This window comes from Choristoneura fumiferana, chromosome 17 (genome assembly GCF_025370935.1).
Source record: "Choristoneura fumiferana chromosome 17, NRCan_CFum_1, whole genome shotgun sequence".
Lineage (NCBI taxonomy): Eukaryota > Metazoa > Arthropoda > Insecta > Lepidoptera > Tortricidae > Choristoneura > Choristoneura fumiferana.
The window spans coordinates 3,496,993-3,520,773 of record NC_133488.1 but is presented as its reverse complement, the minus strand read 5'-3'; the positions used below and the strand labels follow the sequence as shown (position 1 = coordinate 3,520,773).

At 39.6% G+C, this 23,781-nt stretch overlaps 3 protein-coding genes across 3 annotated transcripts in view; 1 reads left to right on the top strand and 2 right to left on the bottom strand.

The window, feature by feature from the left end:
- The window catches only part of LOC141437143 (voltage-dependent anion-selective channel-like), a 3,839-nt gene extending 2,838 nt beyond the window's left edge, over nt 1–1,001 (bottom strand). Inside the window, exons 1-2 of the mRNA XM_074100404.1 lie at nt 889–1,001; nt 16–207 (exon numbers count right to left, since the gene is read on the bottom strand). Of these exons, the coding sequence (XP_073956505.1) occupies nt 16–207 (192 nt within the window). The 5' untranslated portion in view covers nt 889–1,001. The remainder of the gene's footprint in view (nt 1–15; nt 208–888) is intronic.
- A 4,487-nt stretch (nt 1,002–5,488) lies between these two features.
- LOC141436809 (SET domain-containing protein SmydA-8-like) lies at nt 5,489–11,675 on the top strand. The gene is made up of 9 exons (XM_074099871.1): nt 5,489–5,732; nt 6,166–6,373; nt 7,018–7,126; nt 7,701–7,790; nt 8,229–8,353; nt 9,007–9,233; nt 9,732–9,895; nt 10,261–10,453; nt 11,114–11,675. The coding sequence occupies exons 1-9, from the start codon at nt 5,600–5,602 to the stop codon at nt 11,344–11,346; spliced, it is 1,482 nt and encodes a 493-aa protein (XP_073955972.1). The 5' UTR covers nt 5,489–5,599; the 3' UTR covers nt 11,347–11,675.
- A 4,102-nt stretch (nt 11,676–15,777) lies between these two features.
- LOC141436770 (uncharacterized) lies at nt 15,778–19,697 on the bottom strand. The gene is made up of 4 exons (XM_074099808.1): nt 19,414–19,697; nt 18,139–19,185; nt 17,543–17,650; nt 15,778–15,986 (listed from the first exon to the last, which is right to left on the bottom strand). The coding sequence occupies exons 1-4, from the start codon at nt 19,549–19,551 to the stop codon at nt 15,843–15,845; spliced, it is 1,437 nt and encodes a 478-aa protein (XP_073955909.1). The 5' UTR covers nt 19,552–19,697; the 3' UTR covers nt 15,778–15,842.
- Between the last annotated feature and the right edge of the window lie 4,084 nt (nt 19,698–23,781).

Here is a 23,781-nt window from a genome sequence, read left to right as displayed (position 1 = left end):
TATGTAAATTATGACATATGATTCTCGTACCTTTCCACTCTCCTGGTTGGAGGTGATTCCGCTGGTGAATTCTACTCCAGATTCACTCTTAGTCTTCAGGTCAAGTTTGAACACACCAAAGTGGTAGCCCTTGCCGAACACATCATTGGCCTTCTTGCCAAGATCGGCATAGTATGGGGGAGGGGAGGAGCCAGCTTCAGCCGCCATCTGTAAAGTAAAGGATGTTAAGGACCAAACTCTGAAAGAATCAGTTACAGTACTGTTAATTTTAAAAACATCACTTAATTAAAAGAACAAATTAAGAGCCTAATCTGTCACATGACCTTAAGATTTAGAGCTGATAATAACTAGCACAAGGGATAAGTCACAAATTTAACAATCAGTGCCAGCTGTGTCAGGGTCGGGCTCGACTTTGCAAACTATTTACAATCCGCGTTCAGTATTAGTATTACATAACACTCAGGTAATGAAGGGTTTCAGCGTAAAATGTTGCAGTATTCTGAACATCCATGTTAATGCTCCTGCGAGACACACCTTTCGGCCTTGACCTTCATAGTGGTGCCGAAACTTGCATCGAGGTGGAAATCACATGCGTCGTTGAACCTCTACTGACGTTTCCGATCCCTCGAATCATTCAATCGCAGCATCACAAATCATGACAAAATTTAAAAGACGAAATCGGTATTTAACACCAAAATCATATGGATTAAAGAGACGGAAATAGAAATCTATTAAAATAATTCAGAATATTCTTAGGGTGACGTCGATACTTCTCCATTAAAACCGGCTGAAAGTGAATATTTTAACCTAAACTATATATTCTATTTCCTTAGCACCCAGGAACAAACTTAAGATATAATATTGAATTCTTTGTAAAATAATACTCACTGCGGTTTTAATTTAGTCACAAATGGGAATAGAAAACGTGAAATCAGGCAATAAAAATTGCCGAATAAAGAGGAACCTCCTGCACCGCACCACAAGACAAATTTAAGGTTACTGAAATTATCGACAGAGCGCGCTGTCATACTATTTCACGCCGGAAAATGTGTTCTTCACAGTTTCTTTTTATATATTTTTCCCGATTTTAATGCATTATCACAATAAATAATGCTAAAAAAAATCTTGAAAATAATTATCATGAAAGATTAGTAAGTCATAGTTGAAAAAAAATATTGTAGTAAAAGTAGGTTATTAACAAAAAGTTCTATAACGACACTGCTGCAGTTTGACGTCAACGTCACAAGTATAAGTCAGTGCACACGTTTAATTAAACTTTTAATAACAATTTATTAAAATAATTGCACAGTTACATAAACAAATAATATTTTAAATTTAATTACAATTATTTTTAATGAATTTTTACAAGTAAGCATAACTTAAAAAAGTTAATAAAATTGGCGCGCTATTATGAATAGAATATAGGTATCTAGCAAAGACTACAGTATATATAGAGAGATATCTAGTGCAGCTACAAAAGATTTATTTGTGCATTCATTACAGGGATTAAAAATTTTTTTTTCTCCGGTTTTCTTAATTTATTCTTTTTAGATAAGGTTAGGCTGCTACATGATAATTATTTGTCAGCAGTTACAGTCAAGTTTGCATTATTTAAATTGCCCATGGACAGCAGGTACACTTTTTCGTGATTTGTGATAAGTACTAAAACTTTTTTACTTGTTAAAAACTTACGCTCCAGGATGCGCTTTCCCCACCATCATCGCTGTCACGGCTGTCGTCGCCGGGACACGGCACCCGTTGTCCATCATCGTCCAAGCAAATCGTCATCTCACTCAACGATCCATCCTGAACAGGGTATGAAACATCCTTACTTTCTTATTAACCACAGAGCTTTTCCAGGTCATCAATTCGTCATAATCGGGCTTGCAGTGAACGCAATCCTCCCTTGTTACGGATGTATGTATATGGACGGCTGTAATCTCTTACATACCATCTAGTGACCCAATTGGGCTATGCTACGTTACCTGCCCCTTTTATTTCCAAAATAGGAAATGTTCAACGAAAATACCATTAGTCTTGACGCACCAATAGGTACAGTCAGCAGCACCAATATCTGACACAGCAAGCGTGCATAAATATCTGATACGACTCTATTTCTAGGGCCAAGAAGGACGTGTCATATATTTTTGCAAGCTCTGCTGTGGCAGATATTAATCCTGGTGGCTGTACCTGGGGTACACATCAAAATCCGATGCAGACCCTTAATATTAACATCCAATCTGTGTCGAGCCTAGAGAATGTTATAAGCGACATTCTCAGTTTATAGTAGTATCTTACGCAGAACGGAGTAGTACAGTCAAGGGCAAAGATATCGACACGGCCAAAAGTTGCAAAAATATGTATACACGGTCTTAATGTTAAGTGCATAGAGTCGTGTATACATATTTTTGTAACTTTGGCCGTGTCGATATCTTTGCCCTTGACTGTATATAATGATTTAGTTCCCTATTCCCTACCATCCTACGGCTTAATCCCGGCGAAGTCGCAGGCAAAGCGGTTACTCTAAATAATAGAGATGGACCGACCATGGGTTTCACCAAATACGAACATTCGGCATAATTGATTCCTAAGTAGAAACTAGAATTATGATTAATTTTTGTTGAAATATTTAATCATGCAACTCTTGACTTAAACAAAAAAACTTGCTTCATTAAATCTCAAAACAGCTAGGTACTTTATATTTTGTTTTTAATTAATAATCATTTTATTTAGGGTTCCGGAGCCAAAATGGCAAAAACGGAACCCTTATAGTTTCGCCATGTCTGTCTGTCTGTCTGTCCGTCCGCGGCTTTGCTCAGGGACTATCAATGCTAGAAAGCTGTTGTTTTGCACGGATATATATATGTAAACTATGCCGACAAAATGGTACAATAAAAAATAGATAAATACATTTTTTTTAGGGTACCTCCCATAGACGTAAAGTGGAGGTGATTTTTTTTTTCTCGTCCAACCCTATAGTGTGGGGTATCGTTGGATAAGTATTTTAAAACCATTAGAGGTTTGCTATGACGATTTTTCGATTCAGTGATTTTTTTGCGAAATATTCAACTAAAGTGCAAATTTTCATTAAAATCGAGCGTCCTCCCCCCCCCCCTGTAAAATCTAAACCGGTGGGTGGAAAAATTTGAAAAAATTCAGGGTGGTAGTAAATATATCAAACTTTCAAGGAAAACTATAACGGCTAAGTTTACTTGAGAATTATTAGTAGATTAAGATTAAATAGCAGCCTAAGGTATAAAATATACCTAAACTACTATAGATTCCGTATAAAATACGAAATCCTTGGAAAAATATTACTTAATGTTTTCGTAATGGCTACGGAACCCTATTTCGGGCGTGTCCGACACGCTCTTGGCCAGTTTTATCTGCTGTTATTGGAAATAAAGCTACAGTGTCAACAAAAACATAAAGCCTCAATGTACCTCATAAAAATAACATATTTAACACCCATCTCATACATGGCTCATACAGTAAAAAGAGTTTTGCCACCTTGCCGAACATTCGGTGATTTAGCCGAATACGAATATTCGGTAAACCTGCCGAATATGCCAAATACCGAATATAAAACGAATGTTCGGGCCATTCCTACTACTTAAATAAGAAAACCTCAGACACCCCAAAAATTATATTTTTCATTTTAAGTTAGTCGATTGCATTTATTTTTTAATACCTTCATTATTTTAAAAGATATTCGTGTGTTTTGCCGGCAGTACTATTAGTTATTCTGTGATTTTGCTAATTCAGTAATTCTACTTCATTTCTAACTCTACACTCATAATTAGTATTTGTCGGTTGCGCTTTGACGTTTTTAGAAGAAAAACAGAAAAATACACAGTGACAGCAAACCGGCCAGTATCAAATTATTAAAATAAAAAATAGTATGCAACTTTGCTAAAACATTTAATTGGCGCCTGTTGCAGTCGTAACTTTTAGACCGGGCACAATAAAAAAGGGATTTAAAAACACAAACACAACCTAATTTAAAACATAGTGTAATCGATTCTACTCTCGATTCTGACGAAACTACTTTCTGGTTTTGTTATTTAATTAAAACCTTGTATGTTGCCTACTTCATCTACTCATCATATTTAGACGACCAGATGGCCTAGTGGTTAGAGAACCTGACTACGAAGCTTGAGGTCCCGGGTTCGATTCCCGTGTCGGGGCAGATATTTGTATGAAAAATACGAATGTTTGTTCTCGGGTCTTGGGTGTTTAATATGTATTTAAGTATGTATCTATCTATATAATTATATTTATCCGTTGCTTAGTACCCATAACACAAGCTTTGCTAAGCTTACTTTGGGACTAGGTCAATTGGTGTGAATTGTCCCATGATATTTATTTATTTTTTATTTATTTATCATGTACAACATAAACTACAAATAGTTAGATACATGGGAGCCCCACCCGTAACGTAACATTCCGAAATTTTGTTCTTGGCAAAGTACGTTAAAGGCGATGGAAAAAAAAGATTTTTGGCAAGCAGCTTCGGTCATTGCATGTTTTCCTTCAGACAGTGTGAAGGACGAATCTTTTGGGTAGTTTTATCGAAAGTTTGAAAGTAGAGACTTTACCAAGCGGATATTTTTCAGTATATCTACTGTATTTTACAGAGCCTACGTTACTCGGTAATATTTAAAAAAATAGAAATTTAGTGCGACAAGATACTTACATTCCGCAAACATGGTTTCTTTTCGTATGTAAGTGCGGCAACTTTTGGAAATCCCCAAAATACAAATACATTATTAGTGTCTACCAAGCTATATAAATACTCCAAAATTGACATATTAAAGAAAATGCATTAAATAAATTGTATATCTACGGTTGTAATTTTTTATGACAATTATGTAAATGACAAGAAAATCAATATAGATTTTCAAAATTAATACAGGGAATCTATTAGGCTACGTTGTTTTTTTTTTTATTAAATTTAGGGTAACTTCGTAAGCAGCAAGATGAAAGTTTTGAATTAACTTTCCTTAAAATTGGCCTTAACAACTACAATAAATAGGCATCATAAATTTCATAACTCTTCTAAACTAAAACGTTTCCTTTAAAAATAACAACAGTCAACAGTTAAATACATCGTAGAAGTCACAAATACTTCGTAGCTCCGTTATCCGGGGGTCTTATACAATAGGTGGATAGACCGACCTAGTTTTCGAAGCATCATTGATTTACAATTCTTGAAATGACCTACCGGGTACCTATACCGTATAAGGCCTAGTATGCGAATAGTTAGGTAATAGGAAAATGGAATAAAAATTGGACTGGGTAGAAATCACGCTCCTTCACTCTGATCTGTCTGTGACTCGTAAAATGTTACCTAAAGCTAGCATCGAAAACAAAAGCATAATCAAAATAACAAACGTAAATAAACGCAATCCGGAGCGACCGAGTTCCCGACGAATCTCGAATGGTCGATGGTGGCTTATTATAGCCAACCAATCGGGTACATATGTTATGAACTCTTCATCAGACCAGTCTGCTGGGATCTGTCGGCATTGTAAGCATTCTCGCGAAATAAACTTCGCGCGCTGTGAATTTAACTTTTAACTAGTTTTTACTAATTACCATGGCGCAGGACGTGTGTTCGTACGACGTGGCTCGCAACGATAAGTACGGCCGGTATTTAACGGCGAATAAGGATATAGAAAGCGGAGAATTGATATTTACGGACAAACCTTTCGCTTACGGCCCCAAACCAGGTAAAAAAGGACGAGTTTGATACTCCAATATTGTTAATTATATTTTATTAAGTAGGGATGCGTCGCGAAATAGTTTTATATTTATACTAACTACCTAATGCAATATTCCTGCCACTCCTAAAGTTCTATCTATTGATAACTGTTACTGGTTATTCCTGAGTTAAAGTTAAGTTCTCAAAATCAACTCAACTGAAAACTACGTCAATGATTGACATACCCAATTAAAACCGAATTACTCACGTATCGTCTGGCTGTATCGCTACCTGTGTCGCATTTCTTTCTATCAACAAGGAGATCCTATAGCAGATCCGGAACGTGGGACTAATATCCGGTGAAAGACGAAACGATTCTTTAGGGTTGTAGAAGCAATTGTTTTTAGGGTTGCGTACAATCATCAAAAAGGTTTGTGAAAAGTATTGTCATGTATTTGCAGACAGCCCGCCCCTCTGCCTGGGCTGCTACTGCCCCGTGGCGGAGTCGCTGTGCGCCCGCTGCGGCTGGCCGGCATGCGGCGCGGAGTGCGCGGCGGCGCCGGCGCACGCGGCCGAGTGCGCCGTGTTCGCAAGGGCGCGCGTGCGCTTCCAGCCACCCGACGACTGGACCGCCAGCGCGCCGCAGCTCGACTGCATCACTCCACTCAGGTCAGACTTACAGCCACTGGTAACCCGGTACCCTAGTGCAAAAAAGAAATTGGGGTCCCAAATTTTTCTAAATTTTATTTATTCTCCATCCGCGTAAATTTCGTTTCTCGCTATCCCGCGGGAACTACTTATGCAATTTACCAGGATAAAAACTTAATTTCCTTCCCCGCGGGACTCAAACTGTCTGTATACCGAATGTAATCTGAAACACCTCAGTTTTATCAAATTAAAAGTAAGAAATAAAAATAAGTAAGTAATATTTTTCTAAGGATTTCGTATTGTGTAGGTACTAAATCTTCCTAGTCAATATAGGTGTATTTTATATTTTATACCTTATAGGCTGCTATTTACTTTTAGCTTCCAACATGCACGAAGCGGCAACAGCAATTGCCGATTGCGTAAAAACTGACAGTTGAATCGTTTATTAGGGAGAAAAAATTATCAGTTAAAAAAATACCGAACCGCCCATACTTCGGTATTTTTGTTATACCGAACACCGAACACAGTACTAAAATACCGAACGGTTCGGTAGAATACCGAACACGTGGCAACACTGCGTCTTGCCCGAAAGAACCTACCGCACGCTCAAATATAACAGCATGCTTACGTCACTGATAATTTCCAACTCCTATAATTTTTTGCAGGTTGCTGTTAGCCAAGGAGAGCAACCCAGAGCGCTGGGCCTCCGAGCTGGCGCCCATGGAGACGCATACAACCGAGCGGCAAGCGCGACCCACCTGGACCGCCGACCAGGTCAGTCAGCATCATAATCAGCCGTCAGACGACCACTGTTGGAGATAGGCTAGCTAAATCCGGGACTCATTCAATTTGTTACACATATCTAGGTGCTTGCTGCTTTCGGCTCGAAACTCCAAATTACAGATTCACCTAAATATAAGTATTTATTTTTAGTTGAAAATTAAGTGAAGTCCACCTCGAATGGTTAGTGAGCTAGCTATAACTAACCATCATATATATAGGCATGCATGCATGCATGCTCTGGGGCTGGCGGCGCGCTCTGCGGTGCAAACCATCTCTGCCTCCCGGAACTGACCCAATCATTGGGGTATCTATCTAGGGTTATTTTTCAGGGGAGGCCTGCCCCTGACTTGCATGATTTTTGTGTGAAGATATCAGTAAGTATTATAGAATTTTGAATTGGTAGCCCAAACAACCTTGGGTGGGCACTGGACCATACTGGGGTGGGCACGGCCTACCCGGCAAATATACGCCTATATATGGACCCAATGCAAGCGCGCCTATATGACCAATCGAGTTGGATTTCACTTAATTTTCATCAAGAAACTTAGTTGCCTTCTTTGATTAGGTGAACGTGGTGACATTTCTCTTGGAGCACTGCCGCCTCGGTGACCGCTTTGACAAAGAGCTAGTGCAGCAGGTCTGTGGAATCCTAGAGGTAAGAAACTACCTATTAAGTATTAATCCTCCTTACAATTCAGATTTAAAAAAACCGCTTTATAATGACCAACCCGCAATTATCTTTCCGACCCTACTGAACTTATTGAAGGTTATACTAGAAGGTCAAGAACAGAGTAAGATCTACGTTCTACAAATCTACGAGTACTACTTACTCCAGTCAGGCATCAATGTGACCAAAGAAGTCTCACTTGCTGCGTGAGATTAAGCGAAGTACCACCAGTCGGAGAAACTGAATCACGTACGAGGGTACAACCTTATCGCCATTAAGATGTTCATTACATCTGGCAAATAAACTACGTGAAATTGATTGTGGATGGGTTCCCTGGCACGCAATTCTGTTTCCTCAAAATTACAAGCCTGACACATACATTGCATAGTGTATTATCTTGTACTGGACCATTGCGGGCGGTTTCAGGTGAACGCGGTAGAGATCCCTTCGCGCGGCGGGTTCAGTATCCGGGCCGTGTACCCGCGACTCGCGATCGCCGCCCACAGCTGCGTGCCCAACATTGTCCACACAATACTGCAGGATGACTATCAGTGAGTCAACCTGACACGTTACCTACCTACGGATACTAACTACCTGAGCAAGTCGCATGAGGCATGATTTTGTTAGATAGATTCAATCTTACAGGAACACGGGGGGGGGGGGGGTTATCCGTTACAATATCATGTCATCAGTAGTATCATCAGTAGTTTCATGTTCAAAGCAACTTACTTGATTTATCAGTAGGTATCACAAGGAGGAACTACGGATTGCCTTATACTTGCTCATGATCATATGCCATATATCGGCCGTCGGACTTCCACTGTTGGACATAGGCCTCCCATAGACCTCTAGTTGCTTGCAGCCTGCATCCTCCGTGAACCTGCGGCTTTAACCAGGTCATCCGTCCATTTCGTTGGTAGACGGCATACACTGCGCTTGCCGATCTGCGGTCTCCATTTGAGAACTTTTCGGTTCCAAAGGCTATCTGTTCTCCGTACCGTGCTACTGGTTCGATAACAAGCACTAACAAGAGGAAGCTTCGTAACCTCAGCCGTGACAGGTTTCAGACATCACCTAAGGTGTCTACACTGATGGTGGTAGAACTTAACTAGTCCAGCAATAGTAAGTAAACATCCGCTGTTTTTATTTTTTATCAATTAGGCCCGACGAGGTTTCACAATTATGTTTGGTACTTTTTGTTTAGAGTGCAAGTGCGAGCAGCAACCTCCATCAAAGCAGGCCAGCCCCTCCACCTCTGCTACACGCACGTGCTGTCCCCGACGCTGACGCGGCGCGACTTCCTGTTGGAGTCCAAGTTCTTCTGGTGCGACTGCCCGCGCTGCGCCGACCCCACGGAGCTCGGCTCGCATCTCAGCACCCTCAAATGCAGCAAGTGCGACAACGGGGTCATACTCGCGACTAATCCATTGGGTAAACTTCACTACAAATTGTACAGATGGTTTTACATCGATTTTAATATTGGAAAAGTTCGCATTTATCGTGGTCTCTGCTGCAGGACCCATCGACAGCCGTTTTGACATTTAACACTAAATAATAATATTTTTTCATATGAATGGAAAATGTCACACATTAAATGCCATGCCATACGACGCGTGTTTACTGACTGATTGAATGCTACCAGATGTTCCAGAGGGAAGTGCGTAACGTAACATCTGGTAGCAAGTGAACGGTTGTGTTTAAGGATGAGCTCTGATTGAGTTCGAAACGAATCAGTGTAATGTGATGGTAATAGTTGGGTTTGTGTGATTTGTGTGTGTTCTTACAGTGTGGAGGTTGAGGAGATGTTCGTACATTTGTTGCATATAGCGCAGGAGTAGGTACGTAGCTATCATAAGGTCGCGGGTGAGCAAATTGTTTTTACCCAGTTCAGGGAAGGTGTTAATGTTAACCCGTGTTTTCGGTGCACAGACAGCGAGGCAGCCTGGCAGTGCACGGACAAAAACTGCGGCTTTAAGACGAGCAGCGCGGCGATGCGCAAGCTGCTGGCCGTCGTGCAGGCCGAGGTGGACCAGCTGGACGCGTTGGAGCCCGGCGCGCAGGCCATAGAGACCAGGGAGGCCACCCTTAAAAAGGTAATCTTCCGTTTTTTAACCCCCGGCGTAAAAAGAGGGGTGTTATAAGTTTGACCGCTATGTCTGTCTGTCTGTCTAACTAAACTTGCCGAAATTTACTTTACGTAACTAAATTATACGTACGTCATGTTCTGCCTAAACAATATCCGGAATTCGCAAATTATGCATAAAGCCCATTAGGCTTATATTGGATATGCGTAAACAGATTATGACATAAAAAAATATGCGTAAACAAGGGGAACCGCCACAGGATTATGGGAGTTAGGCTGATTTGGGCCAAATGCTGCCTTCCCAGGCTAAACACAGTGCATTTTGAACTTCTTAGGCGTTACTTTCTTTTTTCAATTTGTCTTCACCTTTCCCAGTACAAGTCCGTGTTCCACCCGCGACACGCCCTCCTGCTTTCCCTGAAACTGGCGCTGGCGCAGCTGTACGGGCGCGTGGCGGGCTACGGCATCGACGAGCTGCCCGACCTGCTGCTGGAGCGGAAGGCTGAGCTGGCGCGCCTCGTGCTGGCTGCGCTGGACGCCGTCGCGCCGGGAGACACCAGGATGCGAGGCGAGTCGTTATAACGGTCATTATGCGCTGGCGCAGCTTACGGGCGCGTGGCGGGCTACGGCATCGACGAGCTGCCCGACCTGCTGCTGGAGCGGAAGGCCGAGTTGGCGCGTTATAGTAGATTATTGTCGTGGCATGAAAGTAGGCAATTGCCGGGTGAGTAGGTATGAGTAAAAGCAAGCTCGTCAGTTTAATTAACTTATACGAAGCCAGCAATTGCTGTTCCAGCCGAGACTAAATAAAGCTTTCTCAAAAATGGTGAAGAATCCTAAATTAGAATAAACTTTTTCTCAAAATATATTTTGACATTTAATTTTATTCCAATAACTCTTTTTATGCTTTCCCGCCTTTTTTCATAAAAAAAACATCATCGAAAACATCACAAGGTGTTTCAGACCCAATAAAAAAGTCCGGAGTTCCAACATAATAATGATACCGGCCATTGAGGTTGGCTGTTTTGTTGTGCCAACATTTCCATGGCCGTTTTAACTTTTTTTAAAGTTTGAGACTCGACAATAATACAATTTGTATGCGACATTATTGTCGAGCTAGCGAGCCAGCGATCTTATAACATTTTTTTTGTATTATATTATATTATGGTAAGAATAATGACAACTTTTGCGGATTTTTTTGAGAAAATAATGACGTTGTCTGTTGCAGGTATGATGCTATACGAACTACACGCACCTCTCATGTTCCTTGCTCGCAGCGAGTTCAGCGCAGGTCTCATCACACAAGAGAAACTGAAAGAGCGACTCCAAGAACCCATCGCTTGTCTGGCGGAGGCCTCAAAGATCTTGTCGCGAGAGGACCCTCAGAGCCCCGAAGGAATCACGGGCCAGATAGCGCAACAGTCCTTGGAACAACTCCAGGCTAGCCTTGACTCTTTGTAGTGCACTTGTTGTTTTTTAGGGGTCCATATCGGCTCGCATAATTGTTGAAAGTTATAATATAATGTTTGTCATAATATATTGTTTGTCATAAAAAAAGCTCAGAATACATAAACTGTTCAGAAATGTTATAAAACAAACCAACCCTGACCTATATAGTGTTCCACAAGATGACCATTTAAAATTTTCTGAAAGTTTACTGTTTTGACGGGAAAAAAATTATGACTTTCAAAAATTATGCACCAAGATTATGCACCCGTTTTTTGGATACTGTAACAGTGAAGCCTTAATAATAGGGTAACATAGGTACCCTTTGGATGTATTACTATATAAATATAATATAATAATAAAAAGCCTTTTATTATTCCTTAAAACCTTAGAACAACGCGTGCTTCCTACCGGAAGGGAGTAGCCTTAGCGGTAAATTACCTTTAAAATAGTTCTGGCGTTTGTTGCGGGGGGTAAATGTGCACACAAGTGCAGTTCCGCACACTTACATGCAAAAACAAAACTGCCACCTGACTGTAATGACGACGTTAACACATAAATAATCCACCAATACACTAATAATTCGTGTACACAGTAATATCACTAAGTTGTTCATCGGCGATAAGGCGGATTTATCGCTTGACCGATCCGAAATTTGTAAGAATAATGTACGACTTTGTTGGTTAAATGTATTTAATAGTAATAATACGATAACTTCGATTTACTTACATGTGAAATATAACACCATCTTTTTGCAAGCTTGATGTCCCAGATCTCTTTTACAGGAGAAAACTGAACAATTTGGCATTTTTAGCACTGCTGCGTTCACTAGCGCGACTCGATTCGGTCTAGTTTGAAATCCGAGCACGCCTTGTTTTATAAAATTCGAATGCCCAGTTGGGCTTGTACTTTGACAGAGGGGAACGCGGCGAATGGCTACTCCCTTCCGTAGGAAGCCCGCGTTGCTCTAACTAAAAATAATACATGCATATTCATTCCAATAGATTTAACATTATAATTTGAATTGCCAATACAATAAACAGAATGTTACAATAATATCAATGATTACATTAAATTTCATGCTTTATTCTTTACCTATAATCAATTAAATTAGCTAAATATCTATCGTAAATAATCTCATTACAAATTCAAATAATAAAATAATCCATGCTTACCATAAATAATTTGATCGTAAATTTATTTATACATTTGTATAAGTAAAGTATAGTTTTAAGGACCCCTTATAGGGTGAAAGCCTCCTCCAGTTCTTTCCATTTATCTCTATCTTCTGCGTCTTGTCTCCATTCCTTTCCGGCGACTCTCGCAATCTCATCTGCCCATCGTTCCGTCGGTCTCCCTTTCATACGTTTGCTTTTTGGGCCTTTCGCCAGTGGCAATTTTAGTCCATTTTGTGTTGGCCATTCATTTCCATTTTAATTTTTGTCCGTGTTCTAAAGCGTCCCTAAACCTTTGTATTTTTGCGTATAATTGAGTTAGGAACTTTATCTTTTATTTTTTGCCTAACATACATCTCTGAATTCAATACCCCTGTGGCATACCTTTACTGTACCTTGTTTTTGTTTATATTGCTGAGCACCCACGTTTGACACCCATAAGTCAAACAGGGTAGAAGTCATGTATCGGCAACTTTCTTTTTTAAGTAAATCCATACTTCCATACTAATATTATAAATGCGAAAGTAACTCTGTCTGTCTGTCTGTCTGTCTGTTACGCTTTCACGCCTAAACCGCTGAACGGATTTTGATGAAATTTGGTACAGAGATAGAATAGACCTTGGGAAAGAACATAGGCTATCTTTTATCGCGAAAAAGAGGCTTTAAGGGGTTGAAATAGGGGATGAAAGTTTATATGGTGGAAGTTCGTCGCTGTCGAAGATAAAACCATGAAATTTGGCATTTAGGCAATTAATCCATACTAATATTATACTTAAATGCGAAAGTAACCCTGTCTGTCTGTCTGTCTGTCTGACTGTCTGTCTGTCTGTTACACTTTCACGCCTAAACCGCTGAACCGATTTTGATGAAATTTGGTACAGAGATAGAATCTTGGGAAAGAACATAGGCTATCTTTTATCACGAAAAAGAGGCTTTAAGGGGTTGAAATAGGGGATGAAAGTTTATATGGTGGAAGTTCGTCGCTGTCGAAGATAAAACCATGAAACTTGGCATTTAGGCAGTTACGACCTGTGAGGGGATGGAATAGGGGATGAAAGTTTATATGGAAGGTCGTCATTATCGAAGATAAATCTATGAATCTTTATTAAACTTGCCATTTCGGCACGTGATAAGAGATAAATAGATATTTGTTCGCGCGTTTTTTTAAATTCATCCTGTGAGGGGGTGAAATAGGTGATGAAAGTTTATATGGAAGATCATCATAGTCGAAGATAAATCGATGGTTCTTTATGAAACTTGGCATTTGGGCACGTGATAAGAGATAGGTACATCGATATTTGTTCGGACCGGACCGGATCGGGGCGTAGACAGGGAGGCAACGGAGTGGAGCGGAGGCAACGAATGGAGCGGAGACAATGTAGGCTACAGCGGAGGCAGTGAAGTAGAGCGGAGGCAGCGGAGTGGAGCTGACGCTGCTGAGCGGAGCGGAGGCTGGCGGAGCGAAGGCTGGCGGAGCGGAGGTTGGCGGAGCGGAGGCTGGCGGAGCAGAGCGGAGGCAGTGGAGCGGAGCGGAGACAACGTAGCGGAGGCATCGGAGCGGAGGCAGCGAGGCAACGGAGTGGAGCGAAGGCAACGGATGGAGCGGAGACAATGCAGGCTGCAGCGGAGGCAGTCAAGTAGAGCGGAGGTAGCGGAGCGGAGCTGACGCTGCTGAGCGGAGCGGAGGCAGTGGAGCGGAGCGGAGAGAACAGAGCGGAGGCATCGGAGCAGAGGCAGCGAGGCAACGGAGTGGAGCGGAGGCAACGGATGGAGCGGAGACAATGCAGGCTGCAGCAGAAGCAGTCAAGTAGAGGGGAGGTAGCGGAGCGGAGCTGACGCTGCTGAACGGAGCGGAGGCTGGCGGAGCAGAGGCTAGCGGAGCGGAGGCTGGCGGAGCGGAGGCTGACAGAGCGGAGGCTGGCGGAGCGGAGGCTGGCGGAGCGGAGGCTGTGGAGAGGAGGCAGCGGAGCGGAGGCAGTGGAGCAGAGCGTAGCGGACGCTGCTTAGGCTGTGGAGCTGATTGATGGTGATGGTGATGAGTGGTGCTGATTATGATGATTAGTGATGATGATGGTGATTGTGGTGATGATGATTGATGATGATGAATAGGTAACAAAAAAAAATTAAAAAATGCCATCATTTGAAAACTAACTGCGAGGGGATGTTAGCAGAGGGTTATGATGCAGTGATAGCAGAGGCTTCGAAGCTCATAAGAAAAATGTACGCAATGTGAGATCATCATGAAAAAATATGATTTTCAGATTTTTCTTATTTATTGTGCTATAAGAGCTACCTTTATGCAAAATTCCAAGTATCTAGGACAGCCGGCAGTGCGCTATAACTTTTTCTGTTAAGGCGATTTGTATGAAAACACCTTTTTAATGACTGTAGCTTTTGATTGCCTTGACTTAGAAGTTTGATTTTTTCACAGCTTTCGGGACTATTGACCTGAGTTTAGGGTTTTCATTTCAACTCGATACCGATACTCCGCTAAAGGGTCCGCATAAAGGGTCTTGACAGACAGACGGACGGACGGACAGCAAATCCTATAAGAGTTCAATGTTTTCCTCTTGAAGAACGGAACCCTAAAAAACATTTGTTCCGGCGCTTTTCAAATACGACCTATTTACTTGAAAATATTATGGGGATGAAAGTTCTTACGGAATTCCAAACAAATTTACTATAAGTATATTCATCGGAACTATGTGTAGCTAAAATGCCGTCTTAATTATAATCATATCCTCCTAACTTACAATAAAGGACGTACCTAAGGTGCCAAGAGTTCACTATGAAGAATTAGTCCTTTTGTGCTGGCAGGGTAGAATACACGTCGTTTTGCTAAAATGTGGCTACCCGCAAAATATTTATGTTTTACTAAAGAACATGGATGGATGGAAGAACAAAAATGGTTATTTTCAGTAAACCGTAGAAGTTTCTATGTGCTATTATTGGCAGAATGTATCCTAAATAAATTAAATACTTCCCAAAGTTACTATTCCACGCGGACGAAGTCGCGGGCAAAAGCTAGTAAATTATATTTTTCTTATTCAACTGGATGGAAAACGAGCAAGTGGTAAGAGAGAGTGGTGGATGGTAAGAGATCACCACCGCCCAAAAACATCTGCAACACCAGGGGTATCAAATCAAATACATAAAATATATATACATTTTTTTTTTAAATCTTAAATTTCAATAAAATAATATGTAAAGTAGATGAAAAGTGAGGTAAGTATAGTAAACATGTTTCCGTAATAATTGAAGAAGAATAACATTTTTAAATTAACCCATCGTTTTTTTATTTTAAATCCATAATATACACAAATTTGAAATCATAAACTAAAATCGTATCTTTTTAGGTTGCTTCTTTGCAGAGTCTGCATTATTAGCATTGCTTACTACGCCCTGCCCAATATCTTCTATGTTATCAGCACTCTGCAAGGTATCCAGTTTGACTGAGGTCTCCTCCCTTTGACCTTGAGTCTGAAAGTTAGAAAAAAAATGAGTTATGGGTGTCCCAAAAGGGGTGACACTCTTTCTTGGCCCGGATAATACCGACCCTGTTTTTCGTGTACACGCCCATAGAAACTGACATAAGCTTCTATGGGCGAGTACACGAAAAACAGGGTCGATATTTTCGTTCCAGTATTATCCAGGCAGCAGCAGCAAGCAGACAAGCAGAGGGTCGTGGGTTCAAACCCCGGCTCGCACCTCTGAGTTTTTCGAAATTCATGTGCGGAGTTACATTTGAAATTTACAACGAGCTTTGCGGTGAAGGAAAACATCGTGAGGAAACCTGCACAAACCTGCGAAGCAATTCAATGGTGTGTGTGAGGTTCCCAATCCGCACTGGGCCCGCGTGGGAACTATGGCCCAAGCCCTCTTGTTCTGAGAGGAGGCCTGTGCCCAACAGTGGGACGTATATAGGCTGAATGATGATGATGATTATCCAGGCCGGGAAGGAGTGTCACCCCCGCAAAGGACACAAGGGCTAGGGCGGGGCTCTGAAGTGGTTTAACCAGCATTTCCCGTGTGTTATGAAAATTGACAAAACTGTCACCTAAAAACCTTAATCACTACCACCACATGTGGTGTGGTGTGTTTGCAGAATTGCAATTGGTTTTAGGTACTCCATGGATATCATCCTTAGATTTCCGTAACAAACGGGAAGCAGTGGTTGAAATACTTGAAAGCCCCACCCGCTAACAACTTAAGAGCTAACCCAAAATTAGGTTGTGTCAAAATACAGTATGTTACTAGCAGCCAGGCTTTTTTTAAGGGAGGTTAAAGTAGCAAACTTATTTCTGTAAATTAGCCATGACATTCATTTATGTGATCAGTGCACCTTCAGTGAATTCTTTTAAAAAACAGACTTGATAAGTACTTTGAAGACAATTACACAAGTGAACAATGATATGCACGCATCAGCTATAAGCTGCCTGTGCATTATGAATAATAATAATAATTAATAAACTAAAATTCAGACTTTGTAAACTTTGTAACAAAATTATAATTGCCAGCAATGTACAGCAAAGTAAATTGACAAGTAATAAATGTGGATGACAGCCGACAGATACTTTGATTCGTCTTTGATTATTACTTGTCAATTTACTTTGCTGTACATTGCTGGCAATTAATTTTTTGATTAAACTAATGTCCTGGTTAAGTTACAGAAATACATTATTTTAACCTCCCTTAAAAAAAGCCTGGCTGCCCATAACATCTATATAAATATTATGGGACACTTGACACCAATTAACCTAGCTTCAAAGTAGGCAAAACTTGTGTTATGGGTATTAAGTAATATTTAATTATACTTAAATTAAATACATAAACACCCAAGACTTGAAAACAAACATTCATATTTTTATACATAATAATCTGCCCTGACCAAGGATCAAACCCTAAACCTCAAGCTTCATTGTCAGGTTTCTAACAACTGGGCTATCTGGTTGGAAACAAAACTACCATCCATTGGTTTATGAATTAAGTGTTTTTAACCCTAACCTGTGTAAGCAGTTAAAGGTTTTAATACTTACAGTAGGACAATCTTTCCTCAGATGTGTGACATCACCACAGAGTTTGCAGCTACCTCCATTTGGATATAATCCCTTGGGGTTGTCTGGGCACTGCCTTGCTATATGACCCTGAAATTCAACAAAATTTGAATCAGAAGTTAAGTCCAGTGGTGGTGTAGGGGTATAGCTTGCAGCATGGAATGCTGAGGACCTGGGTTCGATTAGTGCCTGTGCATCTACATATGTTTCAGTCTGTATTTTCGATCAGAAGTTAAGGTTATGTGTGAGAGAAAGATTGAGATAGACTATGGGATGACTCACACGGAGACATGTTATATTGTATTAAGGTTATAAGTGTCTTGGTCATCTGTCCAACGTGCCTCAGGATGCCCTACACTACATTTTCCCGCCTGAAAAATCTGATATCACATTATCCGACAAAGAACAAAAGTCACCGACATTACTTCACTGATGAATTAGTTCACTGAAATGGCATTGTGCTGGCCACATCTGTAGCAGGACCGATGAATGGTGGAGCAGATGAGGCCTTGAATGGAGACCACGGACAGGAAAACATAGTGTAGGGCATCGTCAAATATAACATTAAAAAAACTCACCGATTCCCTACAAATGAAGCATGTAGCAAATCGGAACTCCTTGTCACGCTGGACTTTGCATTCAAACTGCCTGTGTTCTGTAGATCCACATTTGAAGCAAACCCCATCAGCTGCCTGCACTCCTGGTATCTTAGACTTAAGTTCTGGACAGTCTGAGAGATTGTGACCGCCTTTCCTGCAGTTATAACACACATCCCTCTTCACTCTAGCTAGAGCTTTCTCTGCCCTCCTCCTCTCTAACTTCATATTCCTCTGTACTTCGCTTTTGGGTATCCCTTTCTGCATCATGCTCTTCCTTAGTTCAGTAAGACGTTCAGCATCCTTCTTCATAATAGGGAACCCTTCAAATCTCACCAGTTCAACTTCTTTGCCATTGATTATAAGTTGAAAACTATTGTCATTTATCTCTTTCCTTCTGACAGGTTTTCCATTTCTTTGTTTCTTCTTTAAGGCAATATTACTGTCTGAAGCACCTTTGCTATTCCCATTTTGTTGATTCTGACTGGGTGACTTAACCATATTAGAAGCTGGCACATTATCTTGTGGAGCATTACCACTGCTAGTTAACTGCTGCTTCTTTTTATTTTTCTTCTTTTGTTTCTTTCCACTTTGTGGTATTTTTTCTCCTGATGCAACCATTGGTATATCATTTGATTCTGGTGCAATGTCTGGTTGTTGAGTACTTCCATTGGTGTTAAGTTTTTTCTTGTTCTTATTCTTTTTTTTCTTTTCTGGTTGGGATACTTCTCCAGCATCTATTGTTACGCCGGTATGTACTGGATCAGGTGTGATGGCTGCCACTGCCACATTTTTCTTCTTTTTTTTCTTCTTGGTCTTGTTGGCTGTGTCAGCTTGTGAAGCTACATTTGTTTCAACAGTGCTATTTGACACTTGTGTTACACTTTGATTGTTTTTTGTAGGCTGTTTTAGGGGCAGAAGCCTTTTCTTTGGTTGCTCTTCAGGAAAGTCACACCAAGTTGCTTTACGCTTAGACACTTTATGTTCCTTTAGAAAATTTTCATAGTTTTCAATGCGCTGATTTTCTGCCTGAAAATAATAAAGGATTTCAAGTAAATAAATAAAATTAACATGAATGGTGATACAGCTAATAATCGAGATAAGCCTATTTTTTTATGAGCCTTTTTTGTGCCCTACTGCTGGGCAAAGGACTATCCTATCTTGCTCCATTCTGGTCTATCAAACTCAATTACTTAAATAAAAATTATGATATCTGAAACATTATTCATATAATAATTGTAACATTTAATAAGCAACCTCTTTTCTTTTGCCAGCCTCGTCCTTTTCCTTTTTGGACTGCAGAAGTTGTTCCTTCATCACCTCCCATGGCGTACTGTCTTCAGGGGTTCTTTCGTTCGAAGCCTTTGAGCCCTTTGCACGGGCAAATCGGGTCATATTGCAGACAAAATAGTTTCTTCCTTCCTAGGTCAACACAAATTTTAAACGGTATCGTTGTTGATTTTAGGTTTGATCATAGATCCGCACGTGTGAACACATAGTAGTAAAAGTAAAACGTCAGTCAGATACATATAGTGTTGCCACCTTGCCCAAAGAAAAAGTAGCTAAACATAATATGGTAAAAAGTAGCTAGTTTCGAAAAAAAAAATCTGTTAGCAGTCGCCAAAAATGGGTAAACAAAAAAAAAGGCAACATGGGATATGTCTTAAATTTTTAATTTCTTTCTCTTACATAACAAATCTTACATAATAAATTTCCGTAAATGGCTTCTTATTTTTTTTCGGGTTTCTTAGTGTTCATTATTTGTATGAATAAAAAGTAGCCATTTATGACATCTTATTCTTATTCTAGTCCAATTTATTTTAAATTTGACATGTTAAACCATTACATGATTAAAATTATTATTTTTTATTTAACTATGAATTTTGATTTCATTGTTAAATATTGTGCTCATTATTATTTTATAGTGTTTTAAAACTTTGTATTTATAAATTATTTAATGCACTAACACGTAGCTGTAATGAACAATTCCTAGTAACGATTTTAATGGAATCCTAAATGTTATGAAGTAAAGATATTTATTTTATTTACCGCATCCGTTTTATTTACTCCTTAAATCGTATCTTGCGGATAGGATGTTCTTTGTAAAGGAGGTTGATGCTACATCCAAGTTGTATCCAATTTTTTTTATTCAACTGGATGGCGTTGCCAACCTAGAGGCCACCTGCCAATTAAAGCCGGGGTGCCTCAAGGATCTGGTTTGGGCCCTGTTCTGTATAACCTGTACACAGCGGATCTCCCAGACGCCCTGGAGTTGTCACTGCAACCTATGCAGATGACACTGCAATACAAGTAAGCAAGTTTGCGAGTCACGCAAACGCAGACATTGCATCGACTATGCTCCAGAGGGGCTTAGAGTTGATACAGGAATGGCTTGATAAATGGAGGATAACAGCAACCGTTAGCAAATCTGTGCAAGTGACATTCTCACTCAGACAAGGCAACTGCCCGCTAGTAAAACTGGGCAACACAACTCTACCACATGACGATCATGTGAGATACCTTGGCATTCATCTGGACAGACGACTGACCTGGAAGACACACATCGAAGCTAAAACGGATGAAATGGCTCTCAAACACAGAGCCCTACATTAGATTCTCGGAAGAAACTCGAAGCTGTATATGTCTATAGACAATAAACTTCTTATTTATAAGGCCACTCTCAAGCCAGTGTGGATGTATGGCATTGAGCTTTGGGGCAGCGCCAGCGAATCCAACATAATGACCCTGCAGCGTTTGCAGAACACGATCCTGAGATCAATTGCTAATGAGCCATGGTACACAACAAACAAAGAGATACATCAGCATCTAAGCATACCATTAATGTATAACTAATCGGATGAACTCTGCCTCCTATATTAAAGAAAACTCTGTAAATCAGTGCATTCTGTAAGACTATATTTTCATTAAGTGACACTGTCTACAAACGAAAAACCGTTGCTACGACACAAAAACCATAGACTTTAACACATACCTACAATAAAGGAGGAAATAAGCACGACAGCTAAGACGTATCAAACGCGACTTGAATACCATCCGAACGTCCTGGCCTGGCAGCTAACAATAGTTGACTATCAGAGGCAGCTCAAAAGACATACCATCCAAGAACTGAATACACGCTTCTAGTTTCTATGTATTGTCTTGTATGCGTGATTGCGCCTCGCTGGAGGGCACACTGAAACGCGAGTAACTGGAACAGCACATCTGTTCATAGTCCTTTGTTCGGACTGACAGCAGATTACTGGAAAAAAAAATATTTTTAGTTTTTCCTATTTATTTCTTGAGGGATATTCTCAGGAATTACGTAGGAAGTGTAAGAAAGTACGTCTTTCATTACAAATTAAATTGATTGAAACAGTGGTAACTTACTTGTTGTAAGTAGCTAGAAAGTTTTTTTTTTGTAGCTATTTCATAAATGTGGCTAGATTTAGCTAAAAATTGGCTAAAGTGGCAACACTGGTCAGATATGTGTGGTGTGACATTTCCGCTGTCAAACTGACAATACTGAGCCGTATTTTTATGTAAATTTTTGGTTTATTCTCCATATTGTACTGAAGAGTGAAATTATTATTTAAAACTAACCTAACCATAAAAATTTCAAAGTCGTACGAAATCGCATTGTGTAAGAAATCTTCCAAGTTCAGGTATAATTTTATACCTTAGGCTGCTATTTGCTCTTAAACTACTGATAATTCTCTAGCAATCTTAGCCGCTCTTAATTTTCCTTGTAAATTTCATATATTTATTACCATTCTGAATTTTTTTAAATTTTTCTACCCTACAGTAGATTTTAGAGGGGGGGAGAATTATAAAATAGTAAAATAGAGGACACTCGATTTTAAGGAAAATTTGCACTTTAATTTAAAGTTTATTTGTTAAATAATATGCAATGGATTACCGTGGATTTATATTTATTATTCTCATACACAACACAAATCATTCAAGAGACAATTCAAATGTAACAGCGTCAAATCTTCTTCCTATAACCATAGATATTAAAACTATTACTACAGAGGTTACAAATCATTCTTCAACACACCTCCTTGATTTGTGACCTTTACAACCCATTAAATACATTCAAACTAATAATCAAGTACACCTTTATCATCTCTAATGCCTAATAACTCTCTAAATTTCTGAAACTTAATTCTTCCTAAAGCTTTTGTTAACATATCAGCTATCTGATTATCAGTCGATATTTTCAGAACATTAATTAACCCCTTCTTTTCGTAATCATTCACAAAATGGTAACTTATGTCAATGTGTTTCGAATTCTTGGAAAACTTCCCATTTCTAGCCAAACCAATTGCCCCTGTATTGTCCTCATATATATATTTATACCGTTTTAATTTCAACATCTAAATCCCCTAATACTCCTTTAATTGGCAATACCTCTTCAACATTTTCTGGTACAGTCGCATCACAAGTATTTACATAAACTACAAAATCTTTATATTTCTCTGGCACTTTTCTTGTTCTCTGTGGTCTTCCATATTCAATCACTTCTCTAGCTTCTTGTGGTGCCAATTGATCTCCTGTATCCTCAACCGCGTCTTCAAATACTTCATTATTTTCGTCTTCACTTCCATCTTCATTATTTTCAATCACTCTAGCAGTCTCATCTATAAATGTTACATGTCTTGTTTCAGTCATTTTACTGTCTACTAATATTTTATATCCCGTATTTGTGTATCCTACTAAAATACCTTTAACTCCTTTTGGATTCAGTTTCGACGTTCTTTTTGCTTCAGGAATTCTCACAAAAACCTTACTTCCAATTATTCTCATTTTTGACACATCGGGCTTTCTTCCAGTAAATATTCATAAGGCGTTCTTTTTATTACTGTATTCGTTAACAGGTCTATTTCCTATGTACACTGCAGTCTCCACAAAAATTGGCCAGTATTTTTTGTCTACATTCGCTTCTGAAATTAAGCATCTAGCTCTATCCATGACACTTCTGTTAAATCTTTCTGCAACTCCGTTCAACTCATGCGTGTATGGAGGACATGGATTTATGAATATCCCTTTATCTTTCGCCAACCTGTAAAAATCTTTATTTATATATTCTCTTCCATTATCACAACGCAGTTCCTTTATTCTCTTCCCAGTCATATTTTCAACTAAATTCATATAAGCTTCAAAACATTCAAACACTTCACTTTTATATTTAATGCAATACACTTTTGCTATTCTACTAAAATCATCAATAAAAGATACAAAGTAACGTTCACCTGCAACACCTGTAGGGTTCAATGGACCGTTTACGTCTGTATGCACTATCTCTAAAATATCTTTTGCACGCTGTCTATTATTTTCAAAAGGTAAATTATGCATTTTATTCATTAAACAAATCTCACACTGCACATAATCATTTTCAATTCTTTCTGGTAAACCTTCTAATAACTTTTGTTGGCACATTTTATTCAAATTAATAAAATTAGTATGTCCAAGAATTCGATGCCATTTTTCTTTTTCAGTCATGTTACTATTTGTTGTGTATGATTTTACAATTGTTTTACCTACTTTCCCATTCAATATAAACAACTTATTTTTCCTCTCAGCAATAGCTAATACATTATTACTAGACCCATTAAAAATCTTAGC

Coding starts and splice junctions, on each gene's coding strand:
- LOC141436809 (XM_074099871.1), top strand. CDS start 5,600: ATGGCGCAGGACGTGTGTTCGTACGACGTGGCTCGCAACGATAAGTAC. Junction 5,733..6,165: donor CGCTTACGGCCCCAAACCAG/GTAAAAAAGGAC, acceptor ATGTATTTGCAG/ACAGCCCGCCCCTCTGCCTG. Junction 6,374..7,017: donor GACTGCATCACTCCACTCAG/GTCAGACTTACA, acceptor AATTTTTTGCAG/GTTGCTGTTAGCCAAGGAGA.
- LOC141436770 (XM_074099808.1), bottom strand. CDS start 19,551: ATGACCCGATTTGCCCGTGCAAAGGGCTCAAAGGCTTCGAACGAAAGA. Junction 19,186..19,413: donor AGGCTGGCAAAAGAAAAGAG/GTTGCTTATTAA, acceptor TATTATTTTCAG/GCAGAAAATCAGCGCATTGA. Junction 17,651..18,138: donor GCTTCATTTGTAGGGAATCG/GTGAGTTTTTTT, acceptor GTTGAATTTCAG/GGTCATATAGCAAGGCAGTG.